Source organism: Eutrigla gurnardus, assembly GCF_963514095.1.
Source record: "Eutrigla gurnardus genome assembly, chromosome: 12".
Lineage (NCBI taxonomy): Eukaryota > Metazoa > Chordata > Actinopteri > Perciformes > Triglidae > Eutrigla > Eutrigla gurnardus.
Genome location: NC_139926.1, coordinates 5,525,037 through 5,545,993, shown reverse-complemented (window position 1 = coordinate 5,545,993; position 20,957 = coordinate 5,525,037). Strand labels below are relative to the sequence as shown.

General features: G+C 43.0%; 1 protein-coding gene across 1 annotated transcript; it reads right to left on the bottom strand.

The window, feature by feature from the left end:
* Positions 1-470: 470 nt before the first annotated feature.
* Positions 471-8,768, bottom strand: serpine3 (serpin peptidase inhibitor, clade E (nexin, plasminogen activator inhibitor type 1), member 3). The gene is made up of 9 exons (XM_084022900.1): positions 8,543-8,768; positions 6,717-7,050; positions 5,162-5,389; positions 3,830-4,072; positions 2,656-2,854; positions 2,473-2,573; positions 2,278-2,364; positions 2,091-2,174; positions 471-636 (listed from the first exon to the last, which is right to left on the bottom strand). The coding sequence occupies exons 1-9, from the start codon at positions 8,723-8,725 to the stop codon at positions 584-586; spliced, it is 1,512 nt and encodes a 503-aa protein (XP_083879026.1). The 5' UTR covers positions 8,726-8,768; the 3' UTR covers positions 471-583.
* Positions 8,769-20,957: the final 12,189 nt, after the last annotated feature.

Genomic DNA, 20,957 nt, shown 5'->3' with positions numbered 1-20,957 from the left:
GATTTGTGAACAATGTTTGAGAGAAATGGTAATATTGTGTATCTGGAATGAATTTTAGATCTTTAAGTCCATCTCATGAAAAATGGGAGCAAAAACAAAAGTGTTGCGTTTATATTTTTGTTGAGTGTATATACTGTATGTGTGTGCCTGCATACATATATCATGCCAGTAGGTGGCAGTGTCACGATGTAATGCATTCTGATATATGCAGCACTTGTTCTGACTCCTGTGAAGTAAACAAACACCGTTGCTCTGAAGTAGCTTGCCTGCTAGCTTTCTTTTTCATTCGTACAACACAACATATTGGCGACGAGGATGGCTCTGCTTGGCATTTTTACAAAGGGCCGTGTAAATAAAGTGTTCTGTATAGATGTGACTCTGTGTTTTATTTTGTTTGTTTTTTGCAGTAAAGAAATGACCAAAACAGCCTGTGTAAAAACACATGTATTAAAATTTATTTACAGGCTTGTACAAAAATATTGTCCCTCTTCCTGAAGTGTCCGTGGAGCCTCCCGTTGGTCCACAAATAAATACCGGTGGTGGGGGGGTTAGTGGGTGTGTATGTGGGAGGTGTTTGGGTGTCTTAGGGTGCTTGGTCAGCTGGGTTCATCACTCTGCCCATGAACAAGATGGATCCTGAAATCAAGAACACCAAGAGTTATTGGTTAAACATACACCACTTTTTTTTTTTAAAGCTGAAAACTAATGTATCCGGGTTTATACTGTTGTACTTGATTGATTTAGGTCCACGTCTTGACATTTAAGTGAAAGTATTTGAATTATTCATGTCATAAATATACATAGGGACTGCCCTCTACTGGTTGAAACTCGAATTTTGCAATTGAATTGAATTATTAGCTGATATGGAGGCAGCTTTAAAGTTAAGCCACCAGCCTCACCAAACAGTAGTAAAGAGTAGCACTGGCCCTTTAAATCAGCCTGCGAACCGCTTGTGCTAATTGCTTTTATTTGTAGTGTCATATAATGAAAGTTATCCCAGGACATTGTTCACATAGAGCAGAACTAGAGCACGCAAGTATTTAAACTGTATTTTGTCACTATAATTAACCTTCACAGCACTTGGCTAACTATAATCATAACAATAGCCAGCATGCTAGCGATTAGCGTTATTGCTAGCAATTATCATACGAATTGAAAGGACTTCTTCATGAGCGGTAAGTTATCAACAGTAAAGTCTGGATACATGTTTAAGTAATACAGTAAGTAAATAAAATACGCAATTATGCTTTTTTTAAATTTTATGTTACTGTATAAAATTAGCACGCTATCTAACTAACCAGTCCCAAATAAGTACAACAGAACAACTAAATATGCTGCAACAGAAAACGCCTGTGCTGTGATTGTAATGCTACAGTGGTCAACCGGAAACGAGCCCTCTATCGACACGAACGACTAACCTGTTTCGCGGTAGCCAAGACTACAAAAATACGTCATCCCTGAAGCGCTCTAATTCAACCGTCAAGTAAAAGTAATTTGAAAAGTTGCACCAGTAACCACTACAAGTATATCTTAATAAAGCGATCGGGGGGTCCTGTTTGAAATCATCAAAAACATCAAAGTTTTAGCTGAAAAAGTGGTGCGATCACGCTGTGTACGTCCCTGTTGCGGTGCATGTTTCAATACTGCCACTAGAGATCGACAAACACAAATGTTCAGTCGTATGGAACACTTTTTAACGGCAGGTTACTTTTGAGATTTGCTTATATTATATGTTTTCCTTCCAGACAGCTGTTGCTTTTAATTAGTTATCAAGTGTCCATACATATTTTTGTCAAAGCAAATGATAAGGCTGTGGTTATACATTTATTTTAAAGGCTCAGCAATTTTCAAACAGCTGAGTTTGAATTTTTATTTTTTTCATTATTTTTGTGGCATTCAACAGAAATGAATGGAGATTTCATATCATGCCCGTCGGTAACAGTACAAAAGAAACTGCAGAACATCTTATTATGCTGTATGTTGTTGTATGTTGGTAGCAAAGAGTTTAAACATGCAGGATCACTGTTGTGATCAGTTATTTAAGCCTGGAATGAGAAATGCTTTAAAACAAATAAAAAATAAATAAATACCTGTGTTAATCTGTCGTAGCAAGAATAAGAATGGCCTGTCCGCCTTAAAAACAGGAGCCCGGGATCGTTTGAGTAGCACCATCGCTGCAACGTGAGGACATTATTTCTGTTATCATCACATAAAATCTTCTTCTGTTAAAAGATGCGGTTGCGGGCTATCAAAATGATTCTGCATGATGTTTCTCACCTGTAGCAGCAGCAGCCTTCGTCCCATCTTCTGTGACTTCTATTCTCACTTCATGGAAGGCGTCAGAAACATAGAGACTCTCCTCCACTGCAGAAAGTAACAAGTGTCAGTCAATCAGTGTGTGACCTTTGTGGAGGAGAATTCTGTTAAAAGCCCTTTTACAGACTAAATGTTGTGGCAAGGTGACGTATTGACCTGCTATTCCAGTGAAATCGGCTGCCGTCGGGTTGAAGGCATCACTGATGCCCATGGCGGGTAGCACTGACCTCAGGTTGAACTTGTTCTGCATCCTGAACCTGCGAACACCACACAGGAATTTGTTTGTACATCTGAAAACGATGAGTCTAAATAAAACTCATCTGTGGCCGGTGGTCTTACCTGGGCAGGAAAACATCCATCTTGGTTCTGCGCAGGCCCGTGTCCCAGGAGGCCAGCTGGCGAGCGGTGAGCTGGGACTCGAGGGAGGACAAAGGCGTCTTCCTCTCGCTGGGCAGGACCACCTGCAGGCTCAGGGAGCGGCCCATGTACGGCAGCCCCAACACGGTGTAGCGCTGCTCTGACGCCGTCCTGAACTGACCTGCCGGGGAGGACGACAAGTTCAGGTCCGCAACTCCTGACTTTTTTGATTGGTCGATCAGTAATTTAGTTTTTATGTTGGCGATCCAACTGAAACTTCTCCCGACTGTCTAGGAGAACTTCAGCAGTCTGATCTGAGCTACTATAGAAACACTGCTCCATATGTAGACATGGGGCTCAAAACACAACTATTCTTATTTTCAGGGGATTATACACCAAATAAATCATACTTATTCATATTATATTCAATAGATCTCTGAGTTGCTTCAAAGTGTTCTATTAAAACATTTGATAGTGATGGACTGTTTGTTTGGAGCATCTGTGGAATTTAACGTAACAAATAAATGGCAGCAAACAACTGTTGCATTTTCATACCATAGAAAAAGATAAAGCAAAGTAAACACGATTCAAGTGCTAAGTTTTTAATCGTCATGTACTCATCTTAATATTGTGCAGTGAAAAGCCTCGTTTCCTACTCCAGTACTGCACTTGACATAACAAATATCAACAACACAATATATACACAACAAAGAAAAATATATACAATGGAAATAAAAAAAATTAAGCCAAGCTATATTTAGGAATTATATGTTTCAACAAAAACATAACTTTAAATGTCCATGTATGTGATACTTTTTTGTTTAAATTGAGTCATTTATGAATTGAGAGGATTAAACAGGTTAAAAGTTAAACAGGCATTATGTGCTACTATTAGTTTTTGCAGTATTCAAACATTATTCACATATTTGACTTTAATTTTAAGATAATGAGTATTATTTATTGACCAGTAAAATGTAAGAAACAGGCACTTCAGTGAAGTCTTTGCTTATTTTGCCTGATCAATAAACCCACAGATATTTACTATGATATGAATCTCCTTATAATTTGTAAGTAAGTACCCATTAATTTCTTTACGGTAACAGTTGTGTTTGTGTTGAATTACTGACAAGAAGAGAAGAAGCAATCAGTCTCTTACCGAAGCTGACCTCTGTGGCCTGATACATCATGGGCACCTTGATGGCGGTCCCATCAGACAGGACGAAGGGCAGGTTCTGGGTGTTGGTGAACAGGAACTGTTTCTGCCAGACGCCCCTGAAGGCCACCGTGTTGACCAGGGCCATCTGCAGCCGGTGGCCCCACCATGGGGCCTCCACCTGGGCCTCGCCGGAGCCCGACAGCTCCCCGCTGCTGCTTCCTGCCTGGAGGGGCCACGGCTCATCTGGGGGTGACGAGGGGAGGGCAGAGATTTACGTAAAGGTACGTGGTCTCTAACGTCAGGAGGCTCAAGACCGGCTGATGTGGTCTGATGCAGTGAACCAATGATTAACGGGATGCCTTTCCTCTTCACATAATCAGGTTTATCCTTATCGGCCTTCAACAGATTTAACTTTTTTCTGAGAGTATTACCTCAAAGACGAGCTGTTTCCAGAGATCCTGTTAGATTTGATCTGTAGCTACCTGTTATTTCATCGACCACCTTTAGAGAGTTTGAATTCTACATCAATGTGGAAATATTTCTGTATCTGTCATTGTATTCTATACATTGGATCTGCTGGTTTTGATAAGTGATCCATAAATAATCCTTATTATTGTTATTATTAGTGTTATTATCCTTATTACACAAGATGTGTTAGATTAAACCCCTAATCACAACATGAGACTAAATCTACCATCTAGAGACCATCTACATCACAATTACACAGAAAAATGCAGCGTTTGTGGTCAACTAAGCCACGCCTTCCGTTTCCCATCATAATTTACTCAGACGAGGACCTAACACTTGTTTCTATTTTTTAGCTCTTACTTTACTTCAATGATATGTTGTGGTTTCTTTCTTTTGACAAATGTACTTATTGTAAGTCGCTTTGGACAAAAGCGTCTGCTAAATTACCTAAATGTAAATGTATCATGCCGTGGGTCTTGCATTTGTTGGAGAGCAACTGTGGCGTCTGGCTCTAAGAACAGCGGCCACCTCTATCTAGTGAGGCTATCATTGCCCACGTGTGCGTGTCGTCCGATGTGTGGATTGTACGCAGGCCTGGCTCATCTCCAACAAGCCCAATATCACTTTATTAAGAAGCCAGGAAATGTTTCCTTGTTTACACATCCAGGATTTACACAAGAAATGACCCTTTCTGTCTCTTTAGATGCTGAATGCTCCACTATGTTCCCCCTGTTTGCTGTGTAGACTATAACGAGTGAAGGCTGATGAGAGTAAAGCGGTCAGTTAAACCAAAACAAGGAGCTAAAGGAGACTGAAACTCCCCCGAGCTGCTGGTTGTTCTCGCTGGGTTCCCGAGGCGCTCACCGTGGTTGTGTCCCGGTCGCTGCAGCTGCCTGTGGCTGTGGTTGGATTGGCTGAAGTTGGCCCGGAGGACACCGGCGTCGGCCCAGGCTGCCGCCTGCTGGGTGAAGTCAGTCAGGAGCTGGACGCCGCTCTGCACCATCAACGTGCAGCTCTGCTGCAGCCACATCCCCTGGCTGGTGTTGCTCATGTCTCTCTGTGAATGCAACAGGAAGTCTTGAACCTGGACATCTGCAGGACAGGAAGACACAGAGGACAGGGGGGACTTTTTAGGGCCTTTTTTATATGTAAAAATGGAAACCACTCAAATGCTGCAAACTGTTCATCTTGTTGCCGTGGTTCAGAAGCAGCTTAGTATCTGCAAATCAACCTAATTTAAAGACATTTAATTCAGAGCAATTTGTTTTTAAAACGGCTGGAAAACGACTCTGCAACAGAAGCTCCAATCCTGAAATGGATTCAACTCAACGGTAACCGTAACGGTTCGTGTCCCTGCAGGACAAACACTCATTTCATTTAGGTTGAGCTTTGTTCAACACAGGCTGGTGAACGCTACACACCACAGGGACCTAATCATCTGATAAACCTTAACATAACACCATAAATAAAATGTAGTATTTCATTAGCAAACTCTTCATGTTTTCAGATCAAATGATCCACACTGAAGTGAAACTGGTTCTGCAGCTGTTTTTTTTATCAAGAATATTATAGCAGTCAGTTGTCAGATTGATTTTTCTTTGATTTGTTTTTGCAGTTATTGATTTGGAGCAGGCGGGAGATAGCTGTCTTTTTACAGGAAAAAGCTGTTTTGTTGGTTTTCTTTCTCACTCTGCATTCACACTTAAATATCTTTATATATGTGTCATCTATCTAATAAACCAAAGAAAAGCAGCCATCGTCAGAAACAAGTGAGTATTTCCTGCAAGCAGTCACTACACAGTGGGATTTCTAACTAAATAGCAGACTGACCATCAGCCTGTTTTACTGACTGGCAAACATGTGGCTTTAGCTGAAACAATGTCCATTAATTGATTAGTTGAATGTCAGAAAATATACTATTTTGGAAACCATTTTATGTCATTTAGTTTTACCAACTGGTTCCAACTTCTCAACTGCTTTTCACTGGTTCATCCAGTTTTAATCTGGATATATTAAAGTTGACTGTTGACGTTAAAGCTTTTTCACTCAAAATTTTATAGACAAAACAACTTAAAATGTATTAAACCAACAACTGCAGCCCTTCATCATTGTGATATTTAGCTCAGGTTAGTTTCAAATAAATGTTTTTCTTGCCAAGGTATCCTGCTAAATTCAAAAAATCAGTTTCCGTCCTTGACTGAACAGTAGCTCCAACTCTCACTTTGCTTGTAATTAAACACAGTGACCTCTCAACCCCGAGGCAGAGCTGCAGGAGTGGTTAATGAGATTAGAGTTCGTGTGGAGGCAGGTATTATGGCTCCAGACACCAGTGTGCAGCAGCAGCAGAAGCGCTCCACGCCACCCGGTACCAACCAAGCTCTCTCTATGTAGAACAAGCCTGGTTCGTTATGGAGCCTACCCTTCACGTTGTATCCGAGAGTTCCCTCCAGCTGAGCCAGCGTGTTGCCCCTGGCACCGAGCTGCAGCAGTCCCAGAGACAAGGAGACACTGGCCGGCGACACGATCAGGTTGGAGTTGTTCTCTGTCTCGGTGAGCGACTGGTAGAGGCTCACGGCAAACCGGCTATGCAGCTCAGCCATGCTGTCCTGAAGGCTGCTGTCACAGTGGCTCCTCTCCACCAACCAGAAGCAAATGAAGAGTGAAGCCACTGGCAGGCGACACATGTCCTCACCGCTGCAGGAGAGGGAAGCAGGCGTCCACAGGGTGCAAAAGGAGGCCCCAAAAACGAAGTCCTGCAAGACCAAAAGCAGGAGAGCAAATTAAACTACGTCCTGTAAGACCGCGAGGAGGAAAGTAAATCAGACTTTAAGACAGTGGGCTCGCCAGGTCGTCAGCAGGTTACTTAATATAAATTATAAATTATATATGTATATATATATTAGGATTTCAAAATCAAAAAAACATAATGTGTGTGTATTTGCGATGTTCTTATCATAACAGTCAAAGTACATGCAGGTCAACTGCGTGCGTGCGTGCGTGCGTGCGTGTGTGTGTGTGTGTGTGTGTGTGTATGTGCGTGTTTGTGTGTGTGTGTGTGTGTGTATGTGTGTGTGTGTGTGTGTGTGTATATGTGTGCGTGTGTGTGTGTGTGTGTGTGTGTGTGCAAGGGTCTGCTGAAGAGGAGAAACAGCAGAGCTAAGCTACAAAAAGTGAGCCTGTCATAGGATCTATAATATGAAATCGGGTACAGTTCTCCTCATCATGACTGTAGCTGTTACGTTACATGGGGGCGCTGCTCCAAAACAGACTAAAACAGTGAAGGAGTATTTTTACCATCTGTGAAAGCTGTGTGAGAACCTTTTTTTTTCAAATAAATAAAATAAAAAATAAATCACAGTAGAGACAGAGACAGACAGAGACAGCTTATGAACTCGTAAAAATTATAACGCAGTTTGTCAAAAAAGTCATAGTTGTAGATTGAAAGTATAAGTACTAGTACTAGTATACCATGTCAATCTAAGTATAGTATATAGTATGGTATGTCAAAAATATGTTGATCGAAATATAGTATGACAAAAAAAGTAATGGACAAGTCATAGCATTTTACGGCAAAAAAATCCCCAAAAGTCATGTCTGTCATGTTTAGTGTATCGAGTGTAGTTTGTTGAAAAAAGTAATAGTATACTTTGAGTAGAGCATGTTGAGAAATGTCAGAGCAAAGTTTGTTGAAACAACCATTCAACATCTCCAGACCATTCAGAGTCATTAAGTAACCTCACTTGAATGTCCAGCCCATGTCACACATGCTGTGGTGGAAGAAGTACTAATACCACAGTGTAAAATACTCTATTACAAGTAAAAGTCCATTGAAAAAATATTACTCAAGTACAAACAGTAATCATTTTTAGTCGTTTGCCCGGACCCCCCCTAGAGGTCTGGGATCAGCCCTGAATGTCCTACAGTCCTGGAAACGCCCCTGCCTCCAAGTTCACTGTTGGTTAACTTGGTTACATTTCACCAAAGACAATAACATCAAAAACATATACACACCAACATATAATAGTAATATAATAGTAATTTTCTGATTAATTAGCATTAATTTATACTTTTACTGAACTACTGCATGCAGGACTTTTTACTTCTAATGTACTTTTACACTGTTGTTCTGTTCCTTTACTTCCTTATTAAAGGAAAATATAAGTACTAAAACGATTAATCTTATCAGGGACAACTGATGGTCATTTCTGTCTCCTCAGGTGGGATCTTACTGTGATGACGTCCTACCTGCGGACAGGTGAGGTAGTATCCGTTTAACTCCCGCTGCTCTGTCAGACTGACACCGACCATCCAGCCTCTGCCTCTGCCTGTCCCGGCTGCTGCTCTCTGTCCCCGGATTCTCTGTGTCCCGGACTGTCGGTCTCTGGTGCGGTCCTCCGGTCGCGTCTCACTGAGGCAGTCTGTAGTCATAAGACCGTGTTTAAAGGGGAACGCTCCGCCGTGTTTGCGGTCTCCGTCGGCGATGTCCGTACCACTCGTCCGGGATTCCTGCCTCCCCTCCCCGGGGCTATAAGGAGCCAGGCGGAGGGAGGCATGTCACCGACCAGCAAATCCCAAACCGGGCAGAGGGAAGAGAAGAAAAAAACACCCACACGCGCACAGCACAACACAACGCATGCAAGGTTTCTCACATTTTAATTATAGCCTTAACTGGCTGGAAACTATCAATAAAAGAAGAAACACATTCCTGCAAAGTAAAGTTATTTTATTAAGGTTTATTAAGGTTATTTTTCTGGTCATAATTCAAATAGAAAGTCCAAATAGAAAATTTAAAGAGATGACGTTAAAACAATATTTTCCTTTAAAACATACTAGGAATAATCAGACCATAATTAAACTAAAAAAGACACATTTTAAATGTAAAATGATTGTTTAAAATGTAAAGTGACAATGGAAAAAAGTAAAATAGTAAAATGTGTGTGGGGTTTGGCGCCATCTAGTGGCGAGATTGCAGATCACAATCAACTGAAACTTCTTCCATGTGCCAAACTAGTAGAAATAAATTTCAAACGCAAAAAACAGCTTCTCTAGATCCAGTGTTTGCAACATTAACCTGACTCTCGCCAGATGAATTTCGTTCTGCCTAGCTCCACTCATCCATCTGGGATCGCTTCCGTTGGGAGTGATTTCGGCACCAGATTTTATGGACGAGCCAATCAGGACGCAGGGCGGGAGTTTCATAGATGTGACGTAGCGGAGAAGCGACTGTGAGACTGTTTTGATTCAGACAACAATGGCAGCTCGCATCGAGGAAGCAAGCGTCAACATTGATGCTGCTATTTCATCCGTGTTGTTGTGTTGCTGGGCTGCGCAGTGGTGTAGTGGGTAGCACTCTCGCCTCACAGCAAGAGGGTCCTGGGTTCGATTCCCGTGTCGGCCCCGGGTTCCTTCTGTGTGGAGTTTGCATGTTCTCCCCGTGTAAGCGTGGGTTCTCTCCGGGTTCTCCGGCTTCCTCCCACAGTCCAAAGACATGCAGGATGGGGATGATTCTAAATTGCCTGTAGGTGTGAATGTGAGTGTGAATGGTTGTTTGTCTCTACATGGTGGCCCTGTGATAGACTGGCGTCCTGTCCAGGGTGTACCCTGCCTTCACCCAATGACAGCAGGGATCGGCTCCAACCCCCCGCGACCCTAAATACAGGATAAGCGGTAGAAAATGGATGGATGGATGGATGTTGTGTTGCTGATTGCACTGCTGCTATATCCACGATGCCGGCTGTTCTGTTTTGATTTTCCCTGCGTCGCTCTCATCAGCGTGGCTTCGATGTGAGTGGTTGAAGTAGCACGTCAATAAAGATGACGGACAAGTGTCTTATCCAATCATATGCAAGAATTTTTGATAAGGCCCAGCCTTCTGAAACACCTCTCAGATGAAACGATCCCAGATGGATGAGTGGAGCTAGGCGGAACCAAATTCATCTGGCGAGAGTCAGGTTAGTGCAACATGGCAGACTGTGAAGAGGACCTGCTCCCTATGGTGATGCCAGGAGATACAGAAGCATCAGCGCAGACTTCAGAGCAGCTTCTTTCCCCTAAATACACCCTCCATCCTTCACTGTATCATATAGTTTGGGTTTTGCATTTTTCAAATGTAGCATTAATGGGACTAAAACAAAATGTCGTTGCACACAAAAATACCCCAAATAATTCACAAATATATTTTATTTATTTATTCATTGGTTTATTTCAGGGACATTGCACACTTATCAACAGCCAAGCTGTAAATGAGCCAGAGTTAGCCAAAGAAGCTAGTTTGCATAAATAAATGTAGTCCCCGGAATATATATTGTATATAAACGCAAATATGCAGAGAAAAATTCCAGTCCTTATGTAATGATGGTTCATCTCATTACAGCAGTAGGCTAATAGAAATAATTTTGGTTTCTGGCTTCATGCTAGCTAGAATTTGAAGCCAATGTTGAAGTGCCATTCTCTCTACTGGCCATCAGGGGGCAACAAGAATTCTAAGATAAAATTAACCCACATCTCACTTTATTTATTATCAGTACCCTGATGGAGGTAAAATGTATTCTTCACATTGAACACTTTCCAAAAAAAACCCTCCTTAACCACAATATGCTAGTGCTATGCTAGTTAGCATGGCAGTGGATTTTCATGAAAACCCATCTTGACTTCAAGTAATGCGTTTTTCTCTGGTAAGTCAGAACACGGACAAATCAGCGTCCTGTGAGGAGCTGCTGGCCACTTGGGCGTTGCTTCGGTGTGTGTGACGATGACAGTGTCCGAGGTCACTCACTACTCACTATGTACTGAGTTGCCATGTTGTAGTGAGAGCGTAGTGAAAGTGAGAATCATTCTACCGCACAAAGTGGACTCAAAGTATCACAAAATTCATTTTGAAAAGTAGTGAACAACCAATGGTCACTAACCGAGCATTATATACCATCATGCATCGCGCTGAAGAAAAAAAGACAGACAGAAGAAAGTAGAGAGAGCAGCGTGATCGAGAGAAATCCTTGTGGTGTGGAAATGATGTATTTAATGTGAACAGAGCATCATAACACAGATGGTCGAGAAAGTACTTTGCTAAAAATATGCGTATTGCCTCCACATTGATTATAGAGGTGCATACCGTTCCTTTAATTCTTACCTTTCACAATAAAAGCTCTATACATATACATAGCATCACTGCTTACCAGGGGAACTTAAATGACAACAAATTAGCTCACCATATTTTAATTTGATAAAAAATATATCAGTGTTTATTATGGATGGTCCACCTTTGATCTGGTAGGTTTTAATCCTTCGACAGCAGTGACGTAAATAAAAACAGCGCAGAGAAAAAGACCCAAGTTCTGCCCTCCCCTCACCCAAATCATTGGGCTGATGATGGCGCGAGATGAAGAGTCATCAAATTCATTACAACTCATCCTGAGGGGAACATGAATGCCTGAACCACGTCCCGACAATCCATCCATTAAAGCTCCCGAGCAGAATTTCAGGAGCAGGACCACATCTTACCCATGATGCTTCCTGCTTTTCCATAAACACACTTCTCCTGCTCCACTCACATATCCAGGGGCCCCTCCCTTCTTCTCATCCTCCCTCATCCTCTCTTCCACGTACGTTTCTGAGGGGGTTCATCATGGCCAGCTTGCCCGGGTGCTACGGTGGATTCAAAACTTCCCCACAACGCATTCAGCAAAGTGAAATGATACTGTAAAATAAAATCTGGTCTTCCTTTAGTCTTCCTGCGTTTTAAGATTCTTGATACAAAAGTGTTAAACAAGCTTGAAGTGAAAGCGGCACCACCAATACATGTTCTCTCACTAAGTAAGCCAAAACTGCTGGACATCCCCTAAACCCTTTTATATTAGACAGATAAAGCTTCATAGAATGGTGCTCACGGCACTGAACACTGGATTTAATGCTGTTATTTTGCAGTGAGGGGAAGCAGAGTACATTAGGGAACCTTTCTAAGTCTCACTGGATATAAGTACAGATTGCTTCTGGATCCACTGACCTTTACCATCCATTATCACTGGCTGCACAACATCAACACTCGTCTGAATGTTTAAGAAGACAAGAAAATGAATCTGCAAACTGTTAATGATGGAATACCCTGTATTTAATCTAAAATCAACTGCTGTTGACGATTGATCTCCCCTTAACTGGCCCTCTTAATTGGGAACATGACAGTCAGCAAAATAAATTGCAAACATTTTTTCCCATGAAGGGGAGAACATGATTGGTAGCCATCAGGTATTTGGCTGCTTTGTGCAACGGGGGATTCCAGTCATTACTGGACTTGACTCATTAGTGGAGCCTCAGCTTGGCTTCATTAAACGGAGTCGCCACATTCTTTAAAACCCAACGCCCCGACCGCCGACACAGGAATTTGGATTTTTAAGGACTGGGATGGAGGAGATGAGACGTCACGGTTACTGACCAAAGACAATGGTTACCACAAACTTTCCTCTTGGTGGCTGCGAGGCCTTTTGGAGGAGCATGATGTTAGAGGTTTGTGTTTTGTGTAAGAATAATGATTTGTGTTTAAAATGCATAACACATCAAATTCCGATGTTTGGTAAATGCCCCACATTATTGGAAGTCAACCCATGGAGGCCCCCCTTCAGAGGTTGTATGTGATATACTGGTTTCAACAAACACCAACGTAAATCCTCCTGTGTAATTAGTGGAAGGTTAGATCCATTAAGTTAAAGTGGCATTTCGTCCCAGCCATCCCAACAAGTTTGAAGCTCCAAACATTGAATCAGAACTGTTAGCAGTATCGAACTGTGGTTGTTACGTGTTTGGTTGTCAGTATTGATATTCCAACTAATTCAAATTCTACAGTATTCAGACGGGATCACGATCGTTTCAAAGCAGTGTTTCAGTTTAACTAGTTACCGCGTTAGCTGGTGGCTTTCATCTGCGTCCGTGGTTGCTCGTAGTAACTGGTTGACGTATATAATGAACACAGATGTATTTCAAATAGTTTGAAGGCTTTTACAAGGACACCTACATGTTGGTGTCAACAGCTGCCATCACTAACCACTAACTATGCATTCAGCAGAGAGTCACCAGTTAACACGGTCACTGGTTAAACCCAAACACCGACAGCATCTATAAATGTGTCGATTCCCACTGGCCTGGTTTGACCACAGATAACGTAGTTGATCATCCCGTGACTTGATGCTCGTAATGTCTCGCTGGTGTAACGTTACACAACAGATACATGTAGATTATATGTGGAAAACTAAATATTCATGTATTCTACCCACTCACTAACAGCACACACACACATCTGGAGTCTATTTGTTCATGTTGCGTTCATCTTTGGTGGAGAAAGGTCTTCCATAGCCGTACATCTGTTGCCAAACAATGTTCACACACTAGCATACGTCATCATTGGTTAATAACTGGAAAAGAGTCTACAGGGAAAAGAAAAAGGAAAAATTAAATAACATTACATTAAACAATTAAAGAACAATTAAAAATCACACAGTACAAAATGAGGTAATTTGCATGCAGTATAAGTGCAGTCCATTTACTCTTTGTGCCTTTAAGATAATTCTACTTACATGTCTACACACTCAATTCTTCAGTTGCTACTACACTCCTGGATATAGAATCACAATAATGCCTGGTCAGACTCCACCATACCAGCCTGATCCTGTCTCGACAGCTGTGTCGGCTCAGATCGGGAATGACAATGGGTCGCGGGTGACAATCTTTTTTAAAACGTGTAATGTGTCATAGTAGGATTTAGTTTTTGCCTTCATAAGGAAAAGCAGGAGTCAGGATTGCTGCAATCAGACAATATCACAAGGAACATTACAAAGGAGCAGGTTCAAGAGTCTCGTCGCTGTGGATAATGGATGATTCGAGGAATACTGGTTGTGGCAGCAGGCGAGTCCTGAGTGAATGATAGGCAGCAGGTGTGATCAGGAGAGATGTTGAGATGTTGTGTATATCTACTTTACTGTTGTGTACATTTACTAATAGACTTGAGACAGCTTATAAAGCTTGTGAGAGAAAGTGTACATTTCCGTTTTGTGTATGATTTAATGAGGTGATGCATGTCAGTGAAACGTCCATAACAAGGATACTCATGCCTTCCATGTGCACATGCACGTCAGTCTGTTTCCAGGAGCTTATTGTTGCTCCATGAGAGTTTTTCTTTCCGTAACCAAACATGTCGGTTGATGAGTGTCTTTGTGTGACTCTGCGATGCCTCCGCCTTCCTCCACACGGCAGCAACTTAATCCTTAACCAGTGGAGACTGTCCCCAGGCTCTCCATTCACACCGCTCACCCCAGTCCCCTCTCCAGCACCTGACCTTTGACCTCAAGGGGAAAATGATAATGAACAGCAGGAGGCTTTACACAGTGGAATAACCACAGAAACTCTTTGCGGTTTGTGTTCTATGTTTTAGGTTTCATCCTACAAAGAGAAACGCACGTGAAGGAAATGTCATGGAACACAAACAAAGAGGAAGAAGACCAAAGAAGATCTATTATGAATATGTGGTGCACATTATACATTTCAAAGTAATGCAGTACTGTTTATCCTGCTAGTCAATGTTTGATTAATTGCTGTATTTAGAATCTGGAGCTTATTAACAATCATTTTTCCTCAGAAAATACAACCAAAGTGTTGAGGTTGAACAAACTCTGAACCTAAGCCTGAACTCTGAGTTGACCAACCCTGAGATGGGAAACTCAGTATACCATAGCAGTGAATTATAATACAATTATTTTTTTATTTAGGTGCAATCCCACGGCCACAAAAAGAACATGGCTGCAGCTGAAAATGAAGCGTAAAAATATTGTGCAAACAGGTAGCCTAAGGCATGTGGTTTTAATTATATTTCATCATATTAAACAAAGTAAATATCAGTGGCTATTTTAACTTGTAGTAGCTTTAACCCCTAACAGAATGCTGCTTCAACAAACAGAAGTGGCCTTAAACATTTCAACTCCCGTCCGCAAAAACTCTAAGAGCTATGCAAAGAATTTGCTCTGATCGGAGATTATGTCCGCGATATGAAATGTTGGAAATGTGAGACTGGAGAATATCGTTCAGATATGTGATAGATTGTGAGGAAAAACGGTAACGTTCAACCAAATAATCGTCGGGTAATGAAAGCACATCTATACGGCATCTCAACATTCCTCCCAACGTAGGGCTACTCCAATCAATGTGCTTCCATATCGATGGGTTAACAAGGAAAGGACTCCCCATTACCATGGTAACTGACCTTAAGTTTAAATTCACTCTCTTTCTGGAACGGAAAACCCTTCTCAGGGTTAACAAACAATGGTGTTGTAGAAGAAGTAGAAGGACAAGCAGCAAAGAAGAATAGAAAAGTGCCCTCAGTAGAGAGCTGATCTCCTCCATGTGTCTCCGTCTTCCCAACAAACAAACAAGAGGTGATGCTCACTCAATTGTCCCAACAGGCTCCTTTGAAGTCAAGATGGTGGTGCCAAAACAGGGATGTATTCATCTTGTATGGTTCTTACTTAGGGGATCACAAGTTATCAGGTTATGTTCAAAATGAGACTACATTTTTCAATGATGACCAACGTGTTGACTGGATTAGACGAGGTAAGGCTTGTTTTGTGCCTAGCCAATTGCTGGTAAGCAGTTGTTCATCACTCGCAGAAGTCAGCAATGACACTATAAAACACCTAATTAAATATGTTGTCGATAAAATGTGACTCATGAAAGGTCCCAATAGAGTGCAGAAAATGCTGATCTGTCCTGTTCACCCAAAATTGTTGTTCATTCATTGAGTTTAACGAAGGGGTCATTTGTTTTTATTCATTTCACTCACGCTAGATGCATCATCAACAAGGTTTCATCCATCACGGCTGAAATCACCATTATTGCTGTTTTGTACATGTTGTAAAGTCCCAGATACATCAGGAAAACCAAACACCGTCCTGTCTGAGTTGCTGGATTCACTGTGACACAGCCCGACATCGGATGCAACAAAGAGGGAACAACACGTTTCAGCTGTTTATGTGGGACTCAGTCAAATGCTATGAACAAAAACAGCACATCTCCGACTATATCCCAACATCTCCGCTGAGCTCTCTCCTCTTTTGGTCTGGTGGAAGGTACTTAAGCAGAGCCACCTGTATGCTGGTGTACCCCATTTCCTGATTGCAAAGCCACAAACAGCAACTGCCTGGAATATAACAGTTGGCTGGTTTACTACAGCTGGATGAACCCAAAACTATTAAGTAAAAAGTCTAAAGTCATGCTTTGTTCATTCTGTCTGCAAGACGACAAGCTAACTACTGTTAAAATGCTTGTTTTCTGAATGGAGTCTGGTTGATGGGTGCTATGCTATGCTAACATTGTAGCTGCTCCATCAACACTCCAAATAAGGTCATCTAGACATAAATACAGCAGAGACCTTGTTGTTTGGACCACAGACAGTCTCTGGTTTCTCCACATAGTCTGGTCTGGTCTCTGGACTAATATGAGCTACTATCTAGACCTCTGGGGGACCACAGACAGTCTCTGGTTTCTCCACATAGTCTGGTCTGGTCCCTGGACTAATGTGAGCTACTATCGTAGACCTCTGGGGGACCACAGACAGTCTCTGGTTTCTCCACATAGTCTGGTCTGGTCCCTGGACTAATGTGAGCTACTATCGTAGACCTCTGGGGGACCACAGACACAGGAGACAACATTTGTTTCCTCCGTTTCTGATTCAGCAAAATCTTGGATACGAGTTGAAATATTCCAAATAATTCCCGTAATTTGCAATCGCGTCACATGAAAAATTTGTTTGCATTTGACGTGAAAACAGACCTACACATGGTGGAGATAACAACAATAGAGCAATAAGACGTATGAGCATGTTTACAGCAGCCTGTGTGAAGCCACTTGTACACATAGTGGAGCAGAGATGCACTGAGCTCAGTCCGGCTGTGATTGACTGACTCATTGTGTTTCACCTCCAGTGCCCTACTTCCCCTTTGGGCCGTTCAGGCGAGGGGGGGTGGGGATTAGAGGGGATGCTGGTGTGCGGGGCCGGGCCAGGCTGCAACAACGCCAGAGCGATCTGCCAGGTACGCCACGGCGGATTAAAGCCACTAGTGCTGGCACTGTGAGAGGGGCGACGTGAGGGGACGTGTCCCACGCAGCGTTCACCTCGCTGGATGGAGCGGCTCTGGAGATCATGGGAAAAAAGTTGTTTGTTGTTGTGTCAAGACAGCAGCTTTACGAAACACACTCAAATGTTGGAGAATCATCTTAAATACTCTCACTGCAACAAAGAAGTCAGAGATCATGTTGGATCAGGTTTTAATAATCATGTTAGTGAGTGAGTAGCCGTTTCATCCTATTTCACCACAGCACCATCTGCTGCCTTTGGTACTGAAATGAAATGCTGCCGAGGTTCAGTTCAGGTCTAAGAAAGTTTCCAGTTTAAAGCCGCGTTTATTATCGTCTTCACTTCTGAATCTGAATCTGCAGGATTGAGCTGCAAAACCGCGAGGTAATCAACAACATTTACACTTAAATTCCTTGTTTTCTATACTGATCCACCAGCATCATAATCATTTTTTAAATTAAACATGTAATTAAGAAGATTACGGAGAAAAGGAGTGACACGAAATACACAGCCATTAACATCATATATATATGGTACATTTCAGATTCATCTGCAAGTTTAATAACTACCTGGAAATTACTATTATTATTATTATCACCATCATTGCAATTAATAATAATAACAATAATAATGGAAAGGAGAAAATAACAAATACAACAAAACTAATAATAATAATAATGGAAAAGAGAAGATAACAGATACGACAAAACTAACATTAACAATAATAATCAAGTAAAAAAGACGTTTTAAATCTGTTTCGCTTTGGACTTCATGAACTGATAAAACTTTACACACAATAGTGTTTGAAGCTCCTCATTAATTTCTTCATTGGTGTTTGCAGTTAATCAGTAATTAAGCTCTCAGAACCAATAAAAACAGTCCCTCCTGGTAAACACTAAGGGCAGACCAAACAATGAATTCAATTACAAAATCACACCCAAAACTTGTAGCGATCATTATTATCCTGTTATTTAAAGGGATTTCCAAATGTATCTTAATATTTAGACCCAACCTCTTTTGTGAAGCTGTATTATCTATTACATGTATCCACTTCTATAAGTGTTCCTTCACTCTCAATTGAAATAGTTATGGGAACACTTCATCAGTATATCAGTGACTCACCTTGAATTCTGAGATAAATCTAGTCTCATGTCTCCATGGTGAACAAAGAATCGAAAAGGAGAGAAAGGTCCTGTTTAATTGAAGTAAAAGAGAACCGCATTTAACAGCAGCAAAAGCAATATCAAAACCTCTGTTTAGAAACTCTCACACAACAGATCACTACTCAACTGCAATTCAATATATATTATTAGTTTAACACTTTAGACTTATCCGTTGTGAGACTGTTTATGCGGAAGTCTTTTAGGTTTTAGTGAAGATGCATGTGTTTGTGAGGTAGTGACCATATACTTTCAATCACAAGAGTGGTGTTGGACACTTCTAATCCCAAAGTGTTGTGAAGTGATGTTTTTCCTAAATAACTAGAAGGTTTTGTTGTCTAAACCTAACGTTGGTTTTGTTTCTAAACCTAACGTTGGTTTTGTTGTATAAACCTAACGTTAGTTTTGTTTCTAAACCTAACGTTGGTTTTGTTGTATAAACCTCCATCCATCCATCCATCCATTTTCTTCCGCTTATCCGGGACCGGGTCGCGGGGGCAGCTGCCTGAGCAGGGACGCCCAGACTTCCCTCTCCCCGGACACTTCCCCCAGCTCCTCCGGGAGGACCCCAAGGCGTTCCCAGGCCAGCCGGGTGACATAGTCACTCCAGCGTGTCCTGGGTGTCCCTATCTCTAAGGGAGCTCCCCGCCACCCTGCGGAGGAAGCTCATTTCGGCCGCTTGTATCCGGGATCTTATTCTTTCGGTCATGACCCAAAGTTCATGACCATAGGTGAGGGTAGGAACGTAGATTGACCGGTAAATTGAGAGCTTCGCCTTTCGGCTCAGCTCTCTCTTCACCACGACGGACCGATACAACGACCGCATTACTGCAGCCGCTGCACCGATCCGCCTGTCAATCTCACGTTCCATCCTTCCCTCACTCGTGAACAAGACCCCAAGATACTTAAACTCCTCCACTTGAGGAAGGAACTCCCCCCCGACCTGGAGGGAGCAAGCCACCTTTTTTTTCCGGTCGAGAAACCATGGCCTCAGATTTGGAGGTGCTAATCCTCATCCTGGCTGCTTCACACTCGGCTGCAAACCGCCCCAGGACATGCTGGAGGTCCTGGCTCGAAGAAGCCAACAAGACCACATCGTCCGCAAAGAGCAGGGATGAAATCGAGTGGCTCCCGAACCAGATCCCCTCCGGCCCACGGCTGCGCCTAGAAATCCTGTCCATAACAATAATGAACAGAACCGGTGACAAAGGGCAGCCCTGCCAGAGTCCAACATGCACCTGGAACAGGTCTGACTTACTGCCGGCAATGCGAACCAAGCTCCTGCTCCGGTCATACAGGGACCGAACAGCCCTTAGCAGAGGGCCCCTGACCCCGTACTCCCGAAGTACCTCCCACAGAATGCCATGAGGGAATGCTTTCTCCAAGTCCACAAAACACATGTGGACTGGTTGGGCAAACTCCCATGAACCCTCAAGCACCCTGCAGAGGGTATAGAGCTGGTCCAGTGTTCCACGGCCAGGACGAAAACCGCATTGTTCCTCCTGAATCCGAGGTTCGACTATCGGCCGAATTCTCCTCTCCAGTACCCTGGAATAGACTTTCCCGGGGAGGCTGAGAAGTGTGATCCCCCGATAGTTGGAACACACCCTCCGGTCCCCCTTTTTGAATAGAGGGACCACCACCCCGGTCTGCCAGTCCAGAGGCACTGTCCCCGACTGCCACGCGATGTTGCAGAGACGTGTCAACCAAGACAGCCCCACAACATCCAGAGACTTGAGGTACTCAGGGCTGATCTCATCCACCCCCGGTGCCTTGCCACCGGGGAGCTTCTTAACTCTGATGGACACCCTTATGCTTGAACATGGTGTTCGTTATGGACAAACCGTGACTAGCACAGAAGTCCAATAACAGAACCCCACTCGGGTTCAGATCGGGGAGGCCGTTCCTCCCAATCACGCCCCTCCAGGTAACACTGTCGTTGCCCACGTGAGCGTTGAAGTCCCCCAGTAGAACAATGGAGTCCCCGGTTGGAGCACTCTCAAGTACCCCTCCCAAGGACTCCAAGAAGGCCGGGTACTCTGCACTGCCGTTTGGCCCGTAGGCCGAAACAACAGTGAGAGACCTATCCCCGACCCGAAGGCGCAGGGAAACAACCCTCTCGTTCACTGGGGAAAACTCCAACACATGGCGGCTGAGCTGGGGGGCTATAAGCAAGCCCACACCAGCTCGGAGCCTTTCACCGCGGGCAACTCCAGAGTAGAAGAGAGTCCAGCCTCTCTCAAGGAGTTGGGTTCCAGAGCCCAGACTGTGCGTGGAGGTGAGCCCGACTACCTGTAGCTGGTAGCGCTCTACCTCCCGCACTAGCTCAGGCTCTTTCCCCCCCAGTGAGGTGACATTCCATGTCCCCATGGCTAGAGTCACCGTCCGG